Source organism: Dromaius novaehollandiae, chromosome 1 (assembly GCF_036370855.1).
Source record: "Dromaius novaehollandiae isolate bDroNov1 chromosome 1, bDroNov1.hap1, whole genome shotgun sequence".
NCBI lineage: Eukaryota > Metazoa > Chordata > Aves > Casuariiformes > Dromaiidae > Dromaius > Dromaius novaehollandiae.
Window position 1 is genome coordinate 23,526,235 of NC_088098.1, and position 18,244 is coordinate 23,544,478.

An 18,244-nucleotide genomic window follows, 5' to 3' on the forward strand; every position below is an offset into this window, starting at 1 on the left:
TACGTCGGCAGCAGGAGTGAAGCAGGAGGAAGACAGGGACTTTCCTTCGTTTTCTGAGGTGCTTTCAGTGAGAGGCGCAGTGGGGTCCTCGGGTCCCCGTGGGGGGAACTGCTTGGGAGCTTGTTTAGGACATGGGCCCTAGCGCTGATGAGGCTCAGTACCCCTTTGGCTGCTTCTGCCATGTGTCTGCTCCTGTGAACTTGAGCAGCTTCTGCTCTGTGCAAGCTGTTCAGTCAGGACTGTGCCTAAGTAGGGTCTGCTGATGTCCTAGGTCTCATAGGAACTGGCCTTTGAATGTGATTTCTAGTGTAACACTGAAAGAGTACAGATTCTGGCTCTGCAAGTGCTTGGGAGGGTTGCTGCTTCTTTGCCACGGTACCCAATGAAATGAGTGTTTTTGGAACCGTGCAGCCAAGCAGTAAGCACAACAAAAAAAATCAGTGTAGGCTTGGAGCACTGTTTTGGGTTCTGAAAGGCCTGTTATACTTCCAGAGCCTGCCTGCCTTGACGGCATGCGTGAGTGCAGAACCAGCAGTGAAACGGCAGGTAATGCTTAAGTGACGATCCAAGTCGTGCTTGGGTATGACACCTGCAGCTTGATGCTGAAGTGTTTGTGGAAACTCCTTGCCCCACTCTCTGCTTGTTTGTGTTCTCAGTCAACCAGGTGTCCGCAGATGCGAGAGAGAAGCGTGCAGGACACGAGGCTGCTGCCACACGAACAGATACAGATTTCCAGTACGACGGACAGGTGACTGTGTTAAAGACCCGTGAAGATGTTAGTGTAAAGGGAGCTGTTATTCCCAAATGAGTGCAGGAGGGAGACTGCAGAGAGTAGCAGATTCCAGATATACTTCAGAAGTATTGCAGAATTCATTTCTTTCCCTTTGTGAAATGGAAGAACTGCGCAAAGGACGAAAGCCCTGGGTTGGAAGTAGGAAGCCCTGGCTTTGATGGTCAGAGTAATATCTGCAGTCAGACCCTAGCTCTTGCTGTGCAGGACAGCACATTTTGCATTGTCTTAAAAGAGAAGAAAAACTGCTCAAGCCCACTAATACTAAGCCCTTTTTTAATGAATTAGGAAACAGCAACCCTCGTGAAGAGATGCCAACAGATTAGATGTCCTCAGGTGACCAGGATAGCTAGCGGTCTTCAGTTGTGCAGGCGCCTGCTGGTGGTGGGCAAAATTGCTTATCTTTGAGCTCACTCTGAAGACTGATGCAGTGAGTGAAAGGAAGAACGTAGTCCGTGTTCCTACCCTTTTCTTCATACGCATGTAACTAGTTCATTAGGGTATGGCCAGAGAGCTACAGCAGGAGGTTGCTGATGCTTCCCGTGGAGGAGTGACCACATGGGCGCTAGGAGCATCACGAGTCATTGAAAGAGTAGGCCTGGTGTTCCGGCGTTGTTTACGGCCGCCCGTAGGAAATTGAGATGGGGATGGGAGAGGCCAGTATGAAAGAGGATGAAGCAGCAGGGTTTTGGAGAGACGACTTGAGAGTCGAAGCAGTCGCCTTGTCTGTACGGAAAACGCAGCTGACTCGCGTGGGTCCTGGTTGTGGTTTTACAGTTGCAGGAGTCGGAAGAACAGCGTGTTCAGTCCGAGCGTTGTGCTCAGGACTTGAAGACGGCCCTGGAAAAGAAACAAAGAGAAGTGGTAGCTGTTTCCCAGCAACTGCAAGACCTTCTGGAAGCCTCCTCAGGAACTGTTAGCCTAAAACCTCTGGAAGAACGAGTGGGACGGTAAGGAACTGTCACGGTGAAGCAAGGCTTTGCTTTCTGGGACAGTGTAAAAGCAACAGGATTACCTTGCTGCATCACAGCAAGTTAATGCACAATTTTGAGAGAAGCTTTTGCTTTAGATGATGTTATTTCCCACTGTTGTGTCAGTATTTGTGCTCTTGTGTCTTCCCATAACGAGACCTGTGTTTCTTTTCAAGGCTTGAACTTGCAAACGCCAGCCTGGAAGGCAGAGTCCAGCAACAGACTGCTAGAATCAAAGTTCTTCAGAAAGAGCTGCGTGGCTCTGCCTCTGTAAGCCAGTCATGACTTTTGTTTTCCTGAGCTCCTGAGGCTAGCTCTGTGTGTGGGGGGGGGAAATTTTCAGAAGAGATTGTCCTGGGGAGCCTAGGGGAAGTCATTTCCTGCAGCCTGCAGGTGATTGGCTGCAGTTGGTCCATTCCCAGGCTCTCTGGTTTTGAGAGTTTTCATGGGGCGCTCTGCTGCGTCCTACTTAACACTGTCTGAGGTAAAGGTTGGACACTGGTGTGCTGGCTTGAATGTTTGCTGCTTTATACCCGTCGTGGTGCTTAAGCCATCAGGCAGCCGCGCTTCAGGGGTTCCTGCCTTAAAGGCATTCTGCAGGTTAGCTTGTGGAATTGCCTTGGTGCCAAGCGCTTTGTCGCCGAGCCCTAACTGGCATCCTCGGACTGTGGCAAGAGTTCCGTTGCCCGGCCTCTGAGCACCTTCCCTGTTTAGTGGCTATGGATTCCTTGGCTGGAAGGTGTAAATCTGTAAAGTAACTTGAGGAACTCCAAAGATGCGCAGCTGCAACTAATGAAGGAATCCCACATTGCTAGGCAGTGTTATTTTCGGTGTGCTTGGTCTGAGTTGGTGGAGACAAGCCTTCAGTGAGGAGGAACTGCTTAGGCTCTGCAGAATGGCTGCTCCTTGGCATCTTGGTGTGTGTTGTTTTCCGTGAAGAGGTGAAGAGGAGTCCCTGTGGTGTCATTTGTGGAACCCTGTACGATGCTGCCTGGGAATGTCCAGGCATCCCGAATTCAGGGGTTAATAGCAGCTGAAGCAAGGCGCTTTCATCTGGGGCCTGCACAAAGCAAGTGGTTGTCGTGCTCTGTCTAGTGAGCGAGGGTCCTTGGTCCTACAGCCCCCCGTAGTTGTGGTTAATTAGGGCTGAAGAGGTGTTGAAAATAACGAGATGTGCAAGTGTAATTGTGGGCTGTACTGCAGCTGGCCAGAGAAGAAGGCAGGCAGTCACAGTGCTTATCCTTGCCTTTGGTGAAGATGGCGGGGTTTTTGGATATCCCGTGGATGAAGAAGCTACTCCTGTCTTTGCTCATTGATGACCATTTGTATGCCTCACAGCTCTGCCTCACAGCTCTGCCTCAAACGGCCCAGGCAATGGTTGCTGACAATTTTAGGGCAGCCTCAAGCTAAGGCTGTTCTGCTCCCTGGAACAGGGAGGGGTAGATAGTACAGGAGTAAGGAGAGGGAGGAATGTTTGAGGCATGTCTTTTTGGCAATACCTCTTAAATGTGGTGTGAACTTCAGTGTGGCTTTTAATGCTTCTGTAGGTTCATAACTGCCTGGAGGACTTGATCACTGGCTTATAGACAAGGTGCATGCCTTTGGAGGAAGACCAAAATCAGCAGGTGCATCAATGGTTGCTGTGAATTCCTTCTTCCAGGCTATGACTATTTTGTGCGCAGGCAGCTCAACCATCCAGGAGTTCCCTGACAGTGAACTTTTCTGAGGACCGCTGCCCACTGATTGCTGAAGATCCCCCAGAAGCTTTAAATTAAGCGGTGCTCTCCACTGATGGGGATACATAAGTAACCCCTGCTAGTAGCGGGTGGCCTTCCCTTTTGTGGGGGAGACAGACTATAGGTGTATTGCAGAAATCATTTCTTTACCTTTGTGAAGTGGAAGACCTGCCCGAAGGCTGAAAGCCCAGGGTTGGAAGTAGGAAGCTCTGGCTTTGATCAGAGTAATACCTGCAGTCCAGCTATGGCTCTTGCCCTTGCATCAGAGCAGATTGTGCGTTATCTTAAAAAGGAAGGAAACGCTCAAGCCCACGCTCTCAGCGTCTCTTCCAAGAAGAGTAATACTGAGCTGTTTTTTACATATTGGGAAAGAGCAGCCCTCATGAAGAGATGCTGACAGATTAGATGTCTTCAGGTGGCCAAAATGGCTAGAGGTCTTTGGTTGTGCAGGCGCCTGCAGGTGGTGGGCAAAGCTGCTTATCTTTGAGTTCACTCTGAAGACTGATGTAGCGAGTGAAAAGAAGAACACATTCCATGCTCCTGCCCTCTTCTTCATGCTCATGTAACAATGTTTCCTTAGGCTATGGCCGGACAGCTTCCGGAGGAGATTGCCGATGCTCTTGAACAGCAGTCGCTTCCAGAAGGCTCGCTTGGAGTTACAAAGCTTTGTTGCAGTGAGCTGAAGGAAGACAAACTGCGGTTGCAGGAGGAACTGGACAGGGTTAAAGCCAAGGTAGGCAAAACCTGTAACTACATTAATAAATGCGTTGACATTGTTCTTCCCTGTAAATGAGGAAAAAGGACAAAGCAGTATTCTGAGTATTCTGAGCAGTATTCAGGATGGGGATGGGAGAGGCCAGTATGAAAGAGGATGAAGCAGCAGGGTTTTGGAGAGACGACTTGAGAGTCGAAGCAGTCGCCTTGTCTGTACGGAAAACGCAGCTGACTCGCGTGGGTCCTGGCTGTGGTTTTACAGTTGCAGGAGTCGGAAGAACAGCGTGTTCAGTCCGAGCGTTGTGCTCAGGACTTGAAGACGGCCCTGGAAAAGAAACAAAGAGAAGTGGTAGCTGTTTCCCAGCAACTGCAAGACCTTCTGGAAGCCTCCTCAGGAACTGTTAGCCTAAAACCTCTGGAAGAACGAGTGGGACGGTAAGGAACTGTCACGGTGAAGCAAGGCTTTGCTTTCTGGGACAGTGTAAAAGCAACAGGATTACCTTGCTGCATCACAGCAAGTTAATGCACAATTTTGAGAGAAGCTTTTGCTTTAGATGATGTTATTTCCCACTGTTGTGTCAGTATTTGTGCTCTTGTGTCTTCCCATAACGAGACCTGTGTTTCTTTTCAAGGCTTGAACTTGCAAACGCCAGCCTGGAAGGCAGAGTCCAGCAACAGACTGCTAGAATCAAAGTTCTTCAGAAAGAGCTGCGTGGCTCTGCCTCTGTAAGCCAGTCATGACTTTTGTTTTCCTGAGCTCCTGAGGCTAGCTCTGTGTGTGGGGGGGGAAATTTTCAGAAGAGATTGTCCTGGGGAGCCTAGGGGAAGTCATTTCCTGCAGCCTGCAGACGATCCGTTGTGGTGCTTACCCCTGAAGCGCAGCTGCCTGATGGCTTTCCTGCCTTAAAGGCATTCTGCAGGTTAGCTTGTGGAATTGCCTTGGTGCCAAGCGCTTTGTCGCCGAGCCCTAACTGGCATCCTCGGACTGTGGCAAGAGTTCCGTTGCCCGGCCTCTGAGCACCTTCCCTGTTTAGTGGCTATGGATTCCTTGGCTGGAAGGTGTAAATCTGTAAAGTAACTTGAGGAACTCCAAAGATGCGCAGCTGCAACTAATGAAGGAATCCCACATTGCTAGGCAGTGTTATTTTCGGTGTGCTTGGTCTGAGTTGGTGGAGACAAGCCCTCAACGAAGGGAGACTGCTGGATCACTGGAACTGGGGGTAGATTGTAAAGGAGTAGGGAGATGGAGAAATGTTTGTGGCACTTCTTTTTGGTAATACCCCTTAAATGAGGTGTGAGCTTCAGTCTGGAAAGTGTCAGCGTGCCTTTTTTGCTTTTTTTAATGCTTCCGTAGGTTCATAATCGCCTGGAGGACCTGATCACTGGCTTACGGACAAGACGCGTGCTTTCGGAAGAAGACCCAAGTCAGCAGGTACATCAATGGTTGCTGTGAATTTCTTCTTCTAGTCTTTCAGGTTTTTGGGGGAGTTGGGTGTGTGTGTGTGTGTGTGTGTGTGTGTGTGTGGGCAGCTAAACCGTCCAAGAGTTCTGTAATGGTGAACTCCTCCAAGGGCCGTTGCCTGCTGATGGCTGAAGCTCCTCCTGAAGCTTTAAATGAAGCCCTGCTCTCCACTGATGTGGCTACATAAGTACCCCCTGCTAGTAGCAGAGGGACTGAGGAAGCTGTTCTTCAGGGTCTTTTCCACCTTTTCCCCGTGAGCCCCTAGTAGCAGGTGGCCTTCCCTTTTGTGGGGGGGGGACAGGACGGAGGGAGGTGGGGGGGCTGGCAGGCAACTGTTTCTGTCCCTCAGTATTGGCCTGTTCAGTGGGAAAACTGAAGTGCTGACCTTTACGTGGGCATTCTGTCCCCTGGAGTTCTGCGGCCTTGGGCTAGCAGAGAGAGACGTCCTGCAACATCTGTGTGAGGAACGCTGTCTGCACCTAATGCTTATAGATGCCATTACTGAGTTATGTGTGCCATTTCTTCTTTCTGTTTGGAAAGTGTGAGAGCAAAAGCAAGTCAATGAAGAAGCTGGTAGAGTGGAAGCGACCAGCAGAAGCCCGACTGGAGCAGGAAATGAGAAGAAACATGGAACTGCAGAAAGAATGCAACAGGTAAGTATGGGTTTTTAGTACTTGTAAGAAGTATGGACTAGGCTGGGAGTCAAGCTTTATTTAACTTGACCCTAAGACTATGAGGACGTAACAGTTTGTGAGCACCTTCAAGCCTTGCGTTAGATCTTGCAAGTGGCTTCTGTACGTGAGCGTACAGTTTTAGGTAGGTGGAAGTGCAGGCTGCCCTGCAGTTGTTGTGGGGAGAGAGGGAGGGCAGGCAGAAGTCCGTCACCTCTGTTTTCAGGCCAAGGGAGTACCTCCATGGGAGCAGATGAAATTTCGACCCTGCAAGTGATCTGTGGGAGGGAAATGATTTTTTTTCCCCTGGTTTGGGTTTGGGTTTTTGGGGGGTCCATAAGTCCTGGCCTGTCAGTCAGGTTACAAACAAGGTAAGCCCCATCCATGCTGCTTACCTAAGTGTATACGCAAAGGCTGACTGTCCCTGGGCTTCCTATTTTATGCGCTAATTTGCTGCACAGGTCCAGGAGGCTTCTTGAAAGAGCTATGAAGAAACTGAGGGCGTATGAGAGGCGAGAGAGTGAGTCCCAGTCGGATTTCCAGGGCGCAATGGAGGACACGCGTTCTGGAAGGGGCAGCGAAGTTGGTAGATTAAGAACAAAGGTGAGCTTTGGTTTGTTCGGGTTTTTTGCTGTTTTTGGAAGCCTGTATGATTTAATTCTGTTTCCTGTTGTTAATGATCTGGTGGCTGTGTTCCGAAGTGAGTGGATTTCCCCTGTGATCCCTGAAAATGCCTAACTAATCCTTTGGTAAGTGAAGAAGCGTTGCAATACCAGGGTGCTGGTGTGGGAAAGGTAAATTTCTGAGGAGCAAAGAGGAAGACGGAGTTTTAGTTGACCTTTGGGGCCTACTGAAACCTGGTACTTCCTGAAAGCGCTTGAAAACAAACTCCCGCTTTGATCTGGAAAGAACACGCCTTCTTCCTCCACTGCTTGAAAAGCTCCTTTCTGGAGCACTGTTGGCGAAGCTTTCAGTGTCACGGAAAGAAGAGGATGTGTCTCTTGTGAGTTCTGTCCTGAAGTAACCTGACTGTGTGACAAATATGTAACACTCCTCGCACCCCCTGTCCATCCAAAACGCCCCCTCCCCCCCCGATAGATATTGTTTCTGATGAAAGGAGAAGGTGTCCAGCTCTGTGGATATTTGGTTTCCTGTGAGCGTCTGAGGCTGAGGCTAAGTGAGTCTGTCCTTTCCCTGTCTACAGGTCCGTGAACTTTCCCACTGGCTGGCGACAGAGCGGAGAAGGTCGAGGCAGCTAGAAAAAGCAAATGAAGGCTTGCGCGAAGAGTTGGCTTGGCTGCATGGGAGCTGTGACAAACTGCGCAAGAGGAAGCAGCATCTGGAAGAAGAGGTGGTTGTCCTCAGGCGTCATTTAGAGGCCAAGATGATGGATCGCAGCCACGTAGAAGTCTATAAAAAGGAGGCTGAACAAAGAGCTGGGCGAGAGCTAAGGCAAAAACTGCAGGAAGTCAATCTCTTTCTGCAGGTAAACTTACTTCACCCTGGTATCTGTGGTCCAGTTGTGCCTTGTCATTCCTTCATTCTTTCCTGTTGTGATTTTTCAGTATTTCATGCTTCTGCCGTCAGGGCTGTGGGGTCATGGGCTCTTCACATCTTCAGGAGGTTGTTGAAGGGTGTGAGCTTGTTGAATGGTTGTCCTCAACCACTCTGAGATCCTGTGAATAATCTTCTCCACCCACGTAGGTCACTGGGGAATCGGGTAACAGCGCTAAGAGAAGAATTGCAAGGAGACTAGTGTCTTGCCGAGACAGAGGTTGCTTAGTCCCAGCTTTGACCGAAAACAAAGAAGTTGCGCTAAGAGTGTGTGTGCGTGTGTCTCTTTCCGCACAAAAAGGATTATGTAATGTGGTGCTTCTGGGTTTCGCCCTCCCTCGTTGAGGGAAGGGAGGAGGCACCGTTGCCTCCCTGAGTAAGGTTGTGCTCTTCCGGTTGGGGGTGTGATACAGACTGGGGGGAAAGTTCTCTTCTTCTCTCCTGGGGCTTGAAATTGCATGCTCTGCTTCAGACACAGGCAGCCACCCAGGACCGAGTGGAACGCATAAGAGCTGCTACTGAAGCTTCCACGGTAGGCCGACTGCAGCAGAGAATTAGGGATTTAGAAGATGAATTGGCTCTCACAAAACGCCTGCAGCGAGCCAGAGCTAATGTGGGGCTTGCGGAAGCTGGTGCTGCACATCGTCACGAGTGCTGCAGGAGCCGCTCTTTGACGACGAACCCCGTGGGCAATGCTTCCTCTGTGGCAGACCGAGTGGAAGCTCATATGGCTGAGGTAAGGCATTGTAAACCCATGTTATTCTCGAATTACCTTTAAAGAATATGAATAAGCTAGGTTCAGCTTTTAAGCTGAAAATGAGCATCATCAATGAGCATCCTAGCTCCAGGACACCCAATCCAGTAGTCTGAACGTGACTGCTGACCCTCACAATGCTGCAACCTCGGCAATACCTCTGGTCCGCGTGTGTCCCAGAATTAGCAGTCTGTGAGACAGCACGTTCCTCACAGAATGGTGAGCAGCGTATCACGAGGCTTGGGAACCGCATGGCAAGAGTTGGACAAGGGAGCGCATAATTCTTCACAGAATGCCCTGATCCGTTCCCTCCTTTGCACAGAGTGGAGGCAGGGGCAAGCTCTCCCCTTCCGTCTGTTTTATCCCTGAGAAGTATTCAGGCCCCTCTAATTCTAACGCAGTGCTGTGGTGCCCCCTGCGTACCAAGGGTCCTGTTTAAAGGACGTGTCGGCGTACCGTACCTGTACCCGTGCCGGTAATGTTCTGAAGTGGAGTTCCTAGGCTCTGAGCGTTGTCTCGTGGAGTCTCACAGGGTGATCCGGATGACTGCCCTCGGGCAACCCCCGCGGGTAAATAGTAAGTCAGCAGTGCTGTCTGAAAAAGAACCGTCAAGAGGTGACTGCTGCAAGGAAAGCCAGCTCGTTCTGGCCTGAGTCCTTTGGTAATGAGTAAATTAAGCAGCATTTTGGCTCTTCTCTGTGTCGGTATGTTGGTAGGTGAGCCTGTGTGTCTCTCAGAATTAGTGGTGATTCCCCCGGGGATTCAGCCTGAACTGCTTGCTCTCTACCTAAGCCCAGAAGCTGTATGCTCTCTGTTTGGACAGTCACTTCTAGATGTCCCGGCGTGCATCATGATGGAAAAAACCGCAGGCATCACGAGCCTTACCCGCTGTCAACAGTGTAAACGTGCTGCTTGTGCGCTTGTGGATAGATCTCTGACCTTCCCTGGTTGCTGTGAAGTCATTGTGCTTTTTGCTGTACTTTCTAAAAAGCAGAATATGAGAAAACTGATGAGTTGCGATTGCTTTGTGATGCAGTTAATGCCACACAATGCGTCTTGGTGGACAACGAATTTCTCTGTACTGTATTGGGGATGATGTTTCCCGTTCTTATTCTGCATTACAGCTGGGTTTCCAAAGGCTGTAGAAGCTAGTACTACAAGCATGTAACTATTGAGGTCTTCAGGGTATCCTGTATATACTTCCAGGTGCGGCGGGAATGGTCAAAAATATCGCTGAAGAACTTGAGCAAGGTAATTTGTCAGGATATGTTAGCAGTGTTGTGAAGGAAGATGACCGTTCCTAGTTTCTGGACACAACTACTTGAAAGCTGTCAAGCTCCTGTGCTAAGCACAGCTGTTTTCTACTAGCTTTCCAAGCTAGAGCTTTATGTGAAAACTTCCTGCTTATCCAAATAATAGTGGCACAGAATTTATGCAGTTGCCTTTAAGAAAAACAGAAAAAACAGTGTACACGCTTGTACACACACCCCCCGCGCCCCCCCCCAGTGCCCTGAATAATCCCACCTCTTTGTGTTAATTGTTCCTCCAGAGCCACGGCTTTGCAGTGACTGGGCCTGTTTCAAAGCAGGTAGCCCCGGAGAGCAATTCCTTCTGTCCCAGTGGTCCTTAATCTCCGAGCGAGCGGCTGGCTGTTGCTTTCTAGCTCTTTGCATTTGCCTGGACGGACACAAGTCCGTTGCATTAAAGCCGTTTGCATTGTGAATGGAGTTGCCTGTCTCCTGGGAGTAATAGGGTTTGTTTGGTTTGGGGACTTGTTACCTTTTCCTACTGTGACACTAACATAGGGCATTTTCTCCCCCCTCTGCTGCCCCCCCTTCCTCAGCAATGGCTGAACTGAAAATTGGATCGGCTGGAGCTTCTGCCTGGGCATCTGCTGAAGGATCCTCAGAAAACGGAGACCAGGAGCCACTTTCCAGGGCAATGTAAGAGTATCACGCCGTTTCCGCCAAAAACGATGTGCTCTGACTTGGACAAAAATGCTAGGGAGCAGCCGCTCTGGAAGTAGCTGCGTTTGCCGTTTCATGCCTGCCGAAGTGGTGAGCCATCAGAAGATGCTGGGGCAGAGGAAGTCCCCATTCCAGAAAGCTAAGAGTGGTTATCCTGAGACGAATGAAGCCTGGGGAAATGTGCCTTCTGCCTCTTAACGGAGTGGTGTGTAGATAATAACACGCTGTATTTAAATGAAAGTATTCTGTTCCAACTTGGTACTTAATAAATTTTGCAGTCTAGTACCTGTCTCTGTTTCATTCCGTTCCCCCTCCTGACTTTGCCTGCCCTGCCCATGTGGCTGTACCCTCTTGCTCCGTCTGCTTGTGTCTCTTACAGAATAGTAGCTGTCAGACTGCTGCCAAAGGGGGAACGCTGGCAGGAGTCTGGCCTGTTGCTGCCTGTGGCTGCAAGGCGGGGGTCCTCTTCCTCAGTGGAGGCCGCAAGCAGGAGTGTGTTAAGACGGGGGCCTCGACTTCAGGTCTTGCTAATACTGGGGCACTTGACTCCGGCTGCCTTTCAGAACAAGGCTTCCTGTGGTCTAGGCAGAAGGGAGGGAGAGGGCTCCTGGTAGCCGTGAAAGGTTGCAAAGCCCACCAGTCTGGAAGGGTATCTGGTCCACGTGGAGTCAGCAATGGGGAAAGGGGGGAAGACATTTCTCTGCCCTGCAGCATGACTGGCAAGGCTGACCTTCTGTTCAGTGCTGGGCACTTGCTTTTCTCTCTCCAAAGCAAAAGCAAGTGCAGAAAGTCTGTGCCTTCCCTTTGTGTCGTCCTTTTGACAAACTCTGACATGAACTGTTTTCAAATGGTTCCCAGCCTGCTTCTGTCCCGCTGGCTGTCAGCGAGAGGTGCAGAAGCAGGACTGAACCTCAGCGCTGGCATCTGCCATAACAGGAGCTGGTGATGGTTACAGTGCGGCTAGGGAAAAGTCCCGTCAGCTCCTCAACTTCAGCGTGCATCTGCGCTGCCAGTGCGAGGCCACTCTCGATGATGTGTGAGAGGTCATGGCAATCGCGGGAGGTTCCTGAGGCCTGGCCCACAGCAGCTGTCCCTCCTGCCTTGAAGAGGGGCAAGAAGCGGGACCCAGGGAGCTACAAGCGGGCCAGCGGCACCTCGAGGCCTGGCAAGCTGATGGAGCAGAGCCTCCCGGAAGCCCTTTCCAAAGACGTGGAGGCCCAGAAGGTGACTGGGAGTAGTCGGCATGGATTTACCATGAGGCGGTAATGTGCTCTTGTCGCAAAGAAGGCCAACGTTATCCTGGGCTGCATTAGGCAGAGTGTTGCCAGTGGGTCAAGGGAGGTAATTCTCCCCCTCTACCTCATCCCGGGTGAGGCTGCATCTGGCGTAGTGTGTCCCGTTCTGGGCTCTGCAGTAGGAGAGAGAGATGGAGCTACTGGAGCAAGTCCAGCGAAGGGCTACTAAGATGATTATGGGCCTGGAGTTTTTCTCATATGAGGAAAGGCTGCGAGAGCTGGCATTGTTCTGCCTGGAGAAGAGAAGACTGAGGCGGGATCTTACCAATGTTTATAAATATCTGAAGGGAGGGTGTAAGGAAGATGGGGTCAGACTTTTTTCAGTGGTGCCTAGTGGTAGGATGAGAGGCAAAGGGCAGAAACTGAAACACAGTTGCATCTGAACATAAGGAACGACTTTTTTACGGTGAGGATGACCGAGTACTGGAACAGGTGGCCCAGAGAGATTGTGGAGTCTCCATCCTTGGAGATGTTCAAAAGCCATCTGGATGGGGCCCTGCGCAACGTGCTTCAGGTGATCCTGCATGGTTTTACAAAGGAGGAAACCATGCCTGACCAACCTGAGAGCCTTCTACGACAAAGCGACAAACTCTCTGGCCAAGGGCAGAGCAGGGGAGAGCGTTTATCTTGCCTTCAGCAAGGCTGCCAGCACTGTCTCCCCTAACATCCTCCTAGACAAACTGATGAAGTTCAGGCAAGGTAAGTGGAGGATGAGGTGGCACATGCAGTGAAGGGCCACAAAGATGATCAGGGGCTTGGAGCACCTGCCCTGCCTGGAGAGGCTGCGAGAGCTGGGCCTGCTCAGCCTGAAGAAGAGGCGGCTCCGGGGGCATCTTACTCTGTATAAATAAATCCCTGTGGGAATACCTGATTGGGGTGGGGGGGGTGGTGAAGAAGGCAGAGCCAGGCTCTTCTCAGTGGTGCCCAGGAAAGGCCAGGAAGCAATGGGCACAAACTGAAATAGGGGAAACTCCATTTAAACATAAGGAAAGCTTCTTTTGCGGGGAGGGTGGTCCGGGAGCGGCCAGGGCCGGCTGCTCCAGCAGGGATGGGGAGCCGGGAGCTGAGGGTGGTGACGTGGCTACCAGGGCAGGGGCCTCGCCAGCCAAGGCCCAGCCCCACCGTAGGCAAGTGAGGGAGCAGGGCAGTCTCAGCGGTGGCAGCCAGGCTCAGCCGGCAGCCCCGGTCGCCAGGGAAGTTAGAGCTGGTGCAGCAGGTCCGAGGTCGGGCCAGGAAGTCAGAGCGCAGGTTGGGTTGGGGTTCAGGCCAGCGCTGGTAACCAGCCCCCGGCACAGGCTGCTCAGGGCCTGTTAGTGCCCAGAGAGGGGCTGGAGCCTCCATCCTCGGAGACACTCAAACCCCGGCTGCACACAGCCCTGAGCAACCTGCTCTGCATGAGCCTGCTTGCAGCAGGGGCCTGGCCCAGAGCACCTCCCGCAGCCCCTCCCGACCTCAGCCCTCCCGTGACTCTGCAATTGCAGCGCTGAAGCCCGGCGGGAAGCCTCATCCATCTCAGCAACAGCTCAGCAGGCTCCTCTGCCAACGCACCGGCAACAAGGAGAACCTAAACACTGTTTTCTGTACTCAGCAGCAAAGGAGCCAGGACAAAGGGCGCCAGGGCCTCAGGAAGGGCAGCGCTCTGCAAACCCTCGCAGGAGCAGCAGTCACAGGCCGCTCCAGGCCCAAACAAGCGCGGCCTCAAGGCAGGAGAGCGGAGGCAAGGGCCCTCTCGCCAGGCATCGCTGCACCCAAATTCTCCCGCTCCTCAAGGCGAAGAACTGCTCAGGGAGGCTCTGTCGCAATCGTCTCTGCCTTCACGGCTACGAGAGGGGAGCCGGGAGCTGCAGGAACCAAGAAAACACCAGGAGCCCCAAATCCCCAAGCCTCCATTTACAAACAGGAGGAGCAGCAGTGAAAGCCTGGCAAGAAGGGCCCAAACCGAGGAACAGCAGTAGCAGCTGAGGTGTTTGAAGAAACCACGTTGCCTGCTTTCTGGAGCCTTTGCGGGGACCAGCGTGTTTCTATTTCCCCAGAGCCGCCGGGCGCCCACAGGGGCGTGCGCAGTTCGCTAGCAGACTTTCAGCCGGGCTGGCCAGCGAGCAGGCGGCCCCAGCTCTGGGCACAGGCAGCGGGCAGGCTGAGAGGCCGAGCTGACGCTGCCAGGAGCTGCAAGCGCAGGGGTGCTGGCGAGTCTGCAGAGCTGAGGGAGCGCGTTTCTGTGCGCGCGTGAACCTCCAGCACCCGGAAAGGAGGCTGCACGTCCTCTGCTACTGGGGCCTCGCCTGGATGCAAGCACAGGCGCTGCCTTGGGGCAGTGTCACGTCCCACCTACAAGGGGGGGAGGGTGACCCAGGTTTGCAAATCCCCTCGGTATGGATTGAGGGCGAAACGGCACTCAAGGTCCGTTCATACACATCAACCTTAATGGAACAAATATTCGGCGGACATTGGTCCTCTAACAATTATACCTGCCTCAGCTCTGCGGCTTTATGGGGAACCAAGGTGGCCTTAACTGTGTGAAAAGGAAAGCAAGCCCGAAAGCAAGCAAGAGAGCGAGAGCGAATCGCCAGTTGTGGATCCAGCACTGGACCTGCCAACAGCAGTGTTCAGTGTAGAGAGAAACCACCCACCCAGGGCTCCTACGTGCGCCTGTTTTTTTGTGCCAGCTCCTGGGCTTCTGGAACCTTCTCTCAGCCCAGTCTCAGGAGTGGCTGAGACACACGTCGGCTCAGGGCAGTGGCACCAATGAGCCAAGGGGAGTGAGCCTGGGACCCTCCCTGGGGCTCTGGTCCCAGGAGCAGCTGCTCGAGTTCACAGTGCTGTTACTTGGGCCTCGTCCCCTACAGGGAGGGAACCCCCAGCGCCGGAGCCCTGCGAGGCGCTCCCAGCGCCGCCCCCCGCCCCGGCCGCGCCCCGCAGGCGGCGGCAGCGCCGACTCGCCGCCGGCCCGCCCGGAGCCCCGCCCCCGCGGCGTCACGCGGCGCCCTGTGACGCCCCCGAGCGCCCCCGCCGCGGCTGTTGCGCATCGGCCTCTGGAGGCAGCGCCCTCAGCGTGTGGCCGCTGCTGCCGCAGCACCGGCGCGTCCTCGCTGGGCGCCTCTCTCGGAGCCTCGCTGCGCCCTGCCCTCGGCCCCGGCCCCGGCCCCGGCCCGGGGACTGCGAGCCCGGTGCCCCCAGCCCCGCGGCCCACCGGGGCTCGGCTCCTCTGCCCCCGCCCGAGGCGGGGCCGTGTCCGTGTCTGCGTCCCTGCTGCAGCATGAAGAGGCTCCTGGGGCTCTTCGGCAAGGGGCCGCCTGCGCGCGGCAGCGCTTCCCTGCCCTGCATGGGCGCCGCCTACGAGCTCCGCGAGAATGAGCTGGGCAAGCTGCACCGCGCGGCCGCCAGCGGCGACCTGGCGCAGGTGCGGCGGCCACGGTGGCTGCTGAGACCCGGCCTCAACGGGCGGGACCAGGCGAAGCGGTGAGGGGGGCGGTGGCGCCCGCGGGCCGGGCTCTGGGCGGTGCCGCGAGCGTGGGGGCGGCGCGAGGGGCGGCCGCGAGGGCCGGGCCGCGGCGGCGGTGCCGGCTGTGGCCGCGGCGGCGGGCGGAGGGGGCGGCGGCGGCGGCGGCCCGGCCGCGTGCCCGGAGGCGCCGGCGCAGCTGCGAGGCTGCGGCGGGCCCGTGCTGCCGGCAGAGAGGTCTCCTTTGCTGGGCGAGGCGAGGCGAGGCGAGGCTGAGGAGGGCGGAAACGAGGGGGCAGGTTTTGCGAGCGGCCTCTCCCGCAGCGTCGCCTGTGCTGCCTGCGTGGCAGCAGCCCTCTCGAGGTGCTCGCGGGATCCTTCGTAGCCGCGTCGGCTGCGGTGGTTTGAGCTGAGGCGTTTGGCAGTTTGAAGGGCCTCCTGTCTTCCAGGCGCGGCACAGCACGGCACGGCTTTGCCTGGAAGGAAGGCAGGAAGTGCCGTTTCCTTCAGCTGGTGAGGGCTGGTGGAAAGGCAGTCGTGCTCCCTCGGGGTGGACGCTGTGTGAGAAGGGCAGTCACAGCTGGGGGCAAGACAGAGGGCTGCTCTGCTGCTGTCGGCATGACAGGGTCGAGGGGGAAGGTTTCTGCTCTCTGGTTTGCCAGGTGTTGCCGAGGGCCCTTGGGAGTGAGCGCGTCCTCGTGTTTGCTGCAGTAGTAAGCTCGGGGGAAGGAGAGAAGGCACGAATTCCCGAAAAGCACAGCGCGGGGCTGATGTGATGGTGTCCTGCAACCCATCTCCTTAGCCTCTGGCACGGTGTTGTCACGTGAGCGATGCTGGCGGAAGCTCGAGGTTCCCTTGCCGCAGGCTTAAGGCGCCCGAGCCTTGGTCGTCCTTGCTGGGCGGTGTGCGTAGTGCTGCTGGAGGCAGCGGCCAGTTGCCTGGGCAGAGGGATGGAGGGCAGCAGTTTCAGAGCGGCAGCCTGAGGCTGTGCGGGAAGAATCCTGTGCCTGGGCGCAGGACTGCGTCCGCAGGGAGCCGGGTGCGGAGCGGAGTGAACGTCGTCTTCATAAACGAGTGGGGGGGGGTGAGGTGGATGTTTCCTAGCCGGTCTCTGCCTTTGGGCGTGCAACTGCCGTCATTGCTGAAGGGATGAGAAACTTTTTCTAAGCTTGTTTTTTGGAACCGGAAAGCAGTGGCCCTACACACGTGACATAGGCAGGAGCGGTCTCTTCAGCTTTCTCTCTGTCTGTGTTAATGTAATATATTTACTTTCTAGGACACCTCTGCATCTTGCTTGCGCTAATGGACATGCGGAGGTTGTTTCGTACTTAGTAGAGAGGAAGTGCAAGCTCAATCCTCGTGATAATTTTGAGAGATCGCCACTGATGAAGGTACGTGGAGTATGTGATGCTGTTGTAGGTAGGACTTAGAAGTTAAGCACTGAGCGATCCATCTCTTGGGTGATTCGTGACCTGGGTATGGGTGGAGATCGCGTTGTGCTTGGTGCCGAATAGGCATCCGGTACCTAATCTTTGACCGCGTTCTTGTTTTCTGAGGTTGGCAAGCGGTGGGAGTTGTGACAGAGGGAAACGTAGTTGCTGGAAATGTTTCTTTTTCCCGGTGTTGTTTCCAGGCGGTACAGTGCCAGCAAGAACAATGTGTCGCCATTCTGCTAGCGCATGGTGCCGACCCTAATCTTGCAGATGCTCTCGGCAACACTGCCCTTCACCTCGCTGCCCTTGCTCCTAACACCTCTCTAGCAGGGCAGTTACTGGAGCACAATGCCCATATTGATGCGCAGAATAAGGTAAGCGTAGAATGTGGGTAAGGCGTCTCTTGGAAAGCAAAAGTTGCTTCACTTCTCTGTGTTTTTCTAACTGGGGGGGATTTATGCTTTCAGGTGGGATACACGCCCCTCGCTCTTGCCGTGTCCGAGCATCACAAAGAGATGGTGGAGTTCCTGCTTAGAAAAGGAGCTGACGTGCACACTCGAGATCAGCCTGAAAGGTGAAGGGCTCGTCACAACAGGGTGTGGGTCTCCTGAGTATTCTTCAAGTTTGACTGAGGAGAGGCGTGGGCGTGAGCCTCTAAAAGGCACAAGTAGCCACAGAGAAGCAGTTCCCTCTGCGTGGCTTTTGAAAAGTGCTCTGCGCTTGGCTGCTGTCATGCCTCACTGGACGCCTTCCGCCTTGAGGACTGCCAGAAAGCATTGTGTCTGGTCGCCACGAGGCAGGGAACTTGCCGTTAGTTCGGCAGCATTGCTGTTAGGCAGGAGCGGGTTTTTACAGCCCAGGCGTAGTTGGTATGTAAATGCTGTCTCGCGGGCAGCGTTGTCTCTCTGTCCTGACACTCGCTTTGACAACGGGTGCGCATTGAGACGAGAGAGGTTCCAAGTGGATGTGAGGAGAATCTTCTTTGCCGTGAGGACGGTGACATGTCGGAACGGGTTGCGCGAGGAGGTTGTGCAGCCTCCCTGCTTGGCGGCTTGGAAGACCAGACCGAGTAAAGCGCTGAGCAACCCGGTGTGGCCTCGTAGCTGCACGTGCTTTGGGGTGGTGTTTGGCCGCGAGCGGTCTCGAGGCCCCTTCCGACCCGAGTTCTCCTGTGCTTCCGTGTAGTTGGCTTTGCTTTCCTTCTGCCTGTGGGAAAGGGGGAAGTAGTTGTTTGGGGAGCAAACAGGGATGAAAGTAACGGCAGTGAAACGTGTGTATCGGCTGATACATTTCCTCTCATCTTTTGGATGCTCTAGGACCCCTCTTATGCTTGCTGCTTCTGCTGGGGACATGAGCATCATAGAAGTTCTTCTTGGCTACAGTGCTGATCTTTCCCAGAAAGACATTCTGGGACGGACAGCAGAAGATTATGCTGCTACTTCTGGGCACGCTCAGTAA

General features: G+C 54.1%; 2 protein-coding genes and 2 long non-coding RNA genes across 4 annotated transcripts; all 4 read left to right on the forward strand.

Annotated features, from left to right (window-relative positions):
- LOC135327577 (uncharacterized) lies at positions 1 to 1,735 on the forward strand. The gene is made up of 4 exons (XR_010387898.1): positions 1 to 58; positions 493 to 546; positions 665 to 748; positions 1,568 to 1,735. It is a non-coding gene; the product is annotated as an uncharacterized LOC135327577 (long non-coding RNA).
- Positions 1,736 to 4,856: 3,121 nt separating this feature from the next.
- LOC135327250 (ankyrin repeat domain-containing protein 26-like) lies at positions 4,857 to 8,676 on the forward strand. Its single transcript, XM_064505401.1, has 6 exons — positions 4,857 to 4,937; positions 5,566 to 5,643; positions 6,214 to 6,326; positions 6,806 to 6,947; positions 7,549 to 7,830; positions 8,371 to 8,676. Exons 3-6 carry the CDS (start codon positions 6,235 to 6,237, stop codon positions 8,674 to 8,676), a joined length of 822 nt encoding a protein of 273 aa, XP_064361471.1. The 5' UTR covers positions 4,857 to 4,937; positions 5,566 to 5,643; positions 6,214 to 6,234.
- A 950-nt stretch (positions 8,677 to 9,626) lies between these two features.
- LOC135327578 (uncharacterized) lies at positions 9,627 to 10,901 on the forward strand. Its single transcript, XR_010387899.1, has 2 exons — positions 9,627 to 9,903; positions 10,496 to 10,901. It is a non-coding gene; the product is annotated as an uncharacterized LOC135327578 (long non-coding RNA).
- Positions 10,902 to 14,934: 4,033 nt separating this feature from the next.
- LOC135327251 (ankyrin repeat domain-containing protein 7-like) lies at positions 14,935 to 18,244 on the forward strand. Its single transcript, XM_064505402.1, has 5 exons — positions 14,935 to 15,373; positions 16,630 to 16,744; positions 16,987 to 17,160; positions 17,254 to 17,360; positions 18,103 to 18,244. The coding sequence occupies exons 1-5, from the start codon at positions 15,171 to 15,173 to the stop codon at positions 18,242 to 18,244; spliced, it is 741 nt and encodes a 246-aa protein (XP_064361472.1). The 5' UTR covers positions 14,935 to 15,170.

What these genes read in the sequence shown, in the direction of transcription:
- LOC135327250 (XM_064505401.1), top strand. Translation starts at nt 6,235, where the DNA reads ATGAAGAAGCTGGTAGAGTGGAAGCGACCAGCAGAAGCCCGACTGGAG. An exon ending in TTGGTAGATTAAGAACAAAG is followed by an intron (nt 6,948 to 7,548) that starts GTGAGCTTTGGT and finishes CCCTGTCTACAG; the next exon opens with GTCCGTGAACTTTCCCACTG. An exon ending in AAGTCAATCTCTTTCTGCAG is followed by an intron (nt 7,831 to 8,370) that starts GTAAACTTACTT and finishes GCTCTGCTTCAG; the next exon opens with ACACAGGCAGCCACCCAGGA.
- LOC135327251 (XM_064505402.1), top strand. Translation starts at nt 15,171, where the DNA reads ATGAAGAGGCTCCTGGGGCTCTTCGGCAAGGGGCCGCCTGCGCGCGGC. An exon ending in ATATTGATGCGCAGAATAAG is followed by an intron (nt 17,161 to 17,253) that starts GTAAGCGTAGAA and finishes TTATGCTTTCAG; the next exon opens with GTGGGATACACGCCCCTCGC. An exon ending in ACTCGAGATCAGCCTGAAAG is followed by an intron (nt 17,361 to 18,102) that starts GTGAAGGGCTCG and finishes TGGATGCTCTAG; the next exon opens with GACCCCTCTTATGCTTGCTG.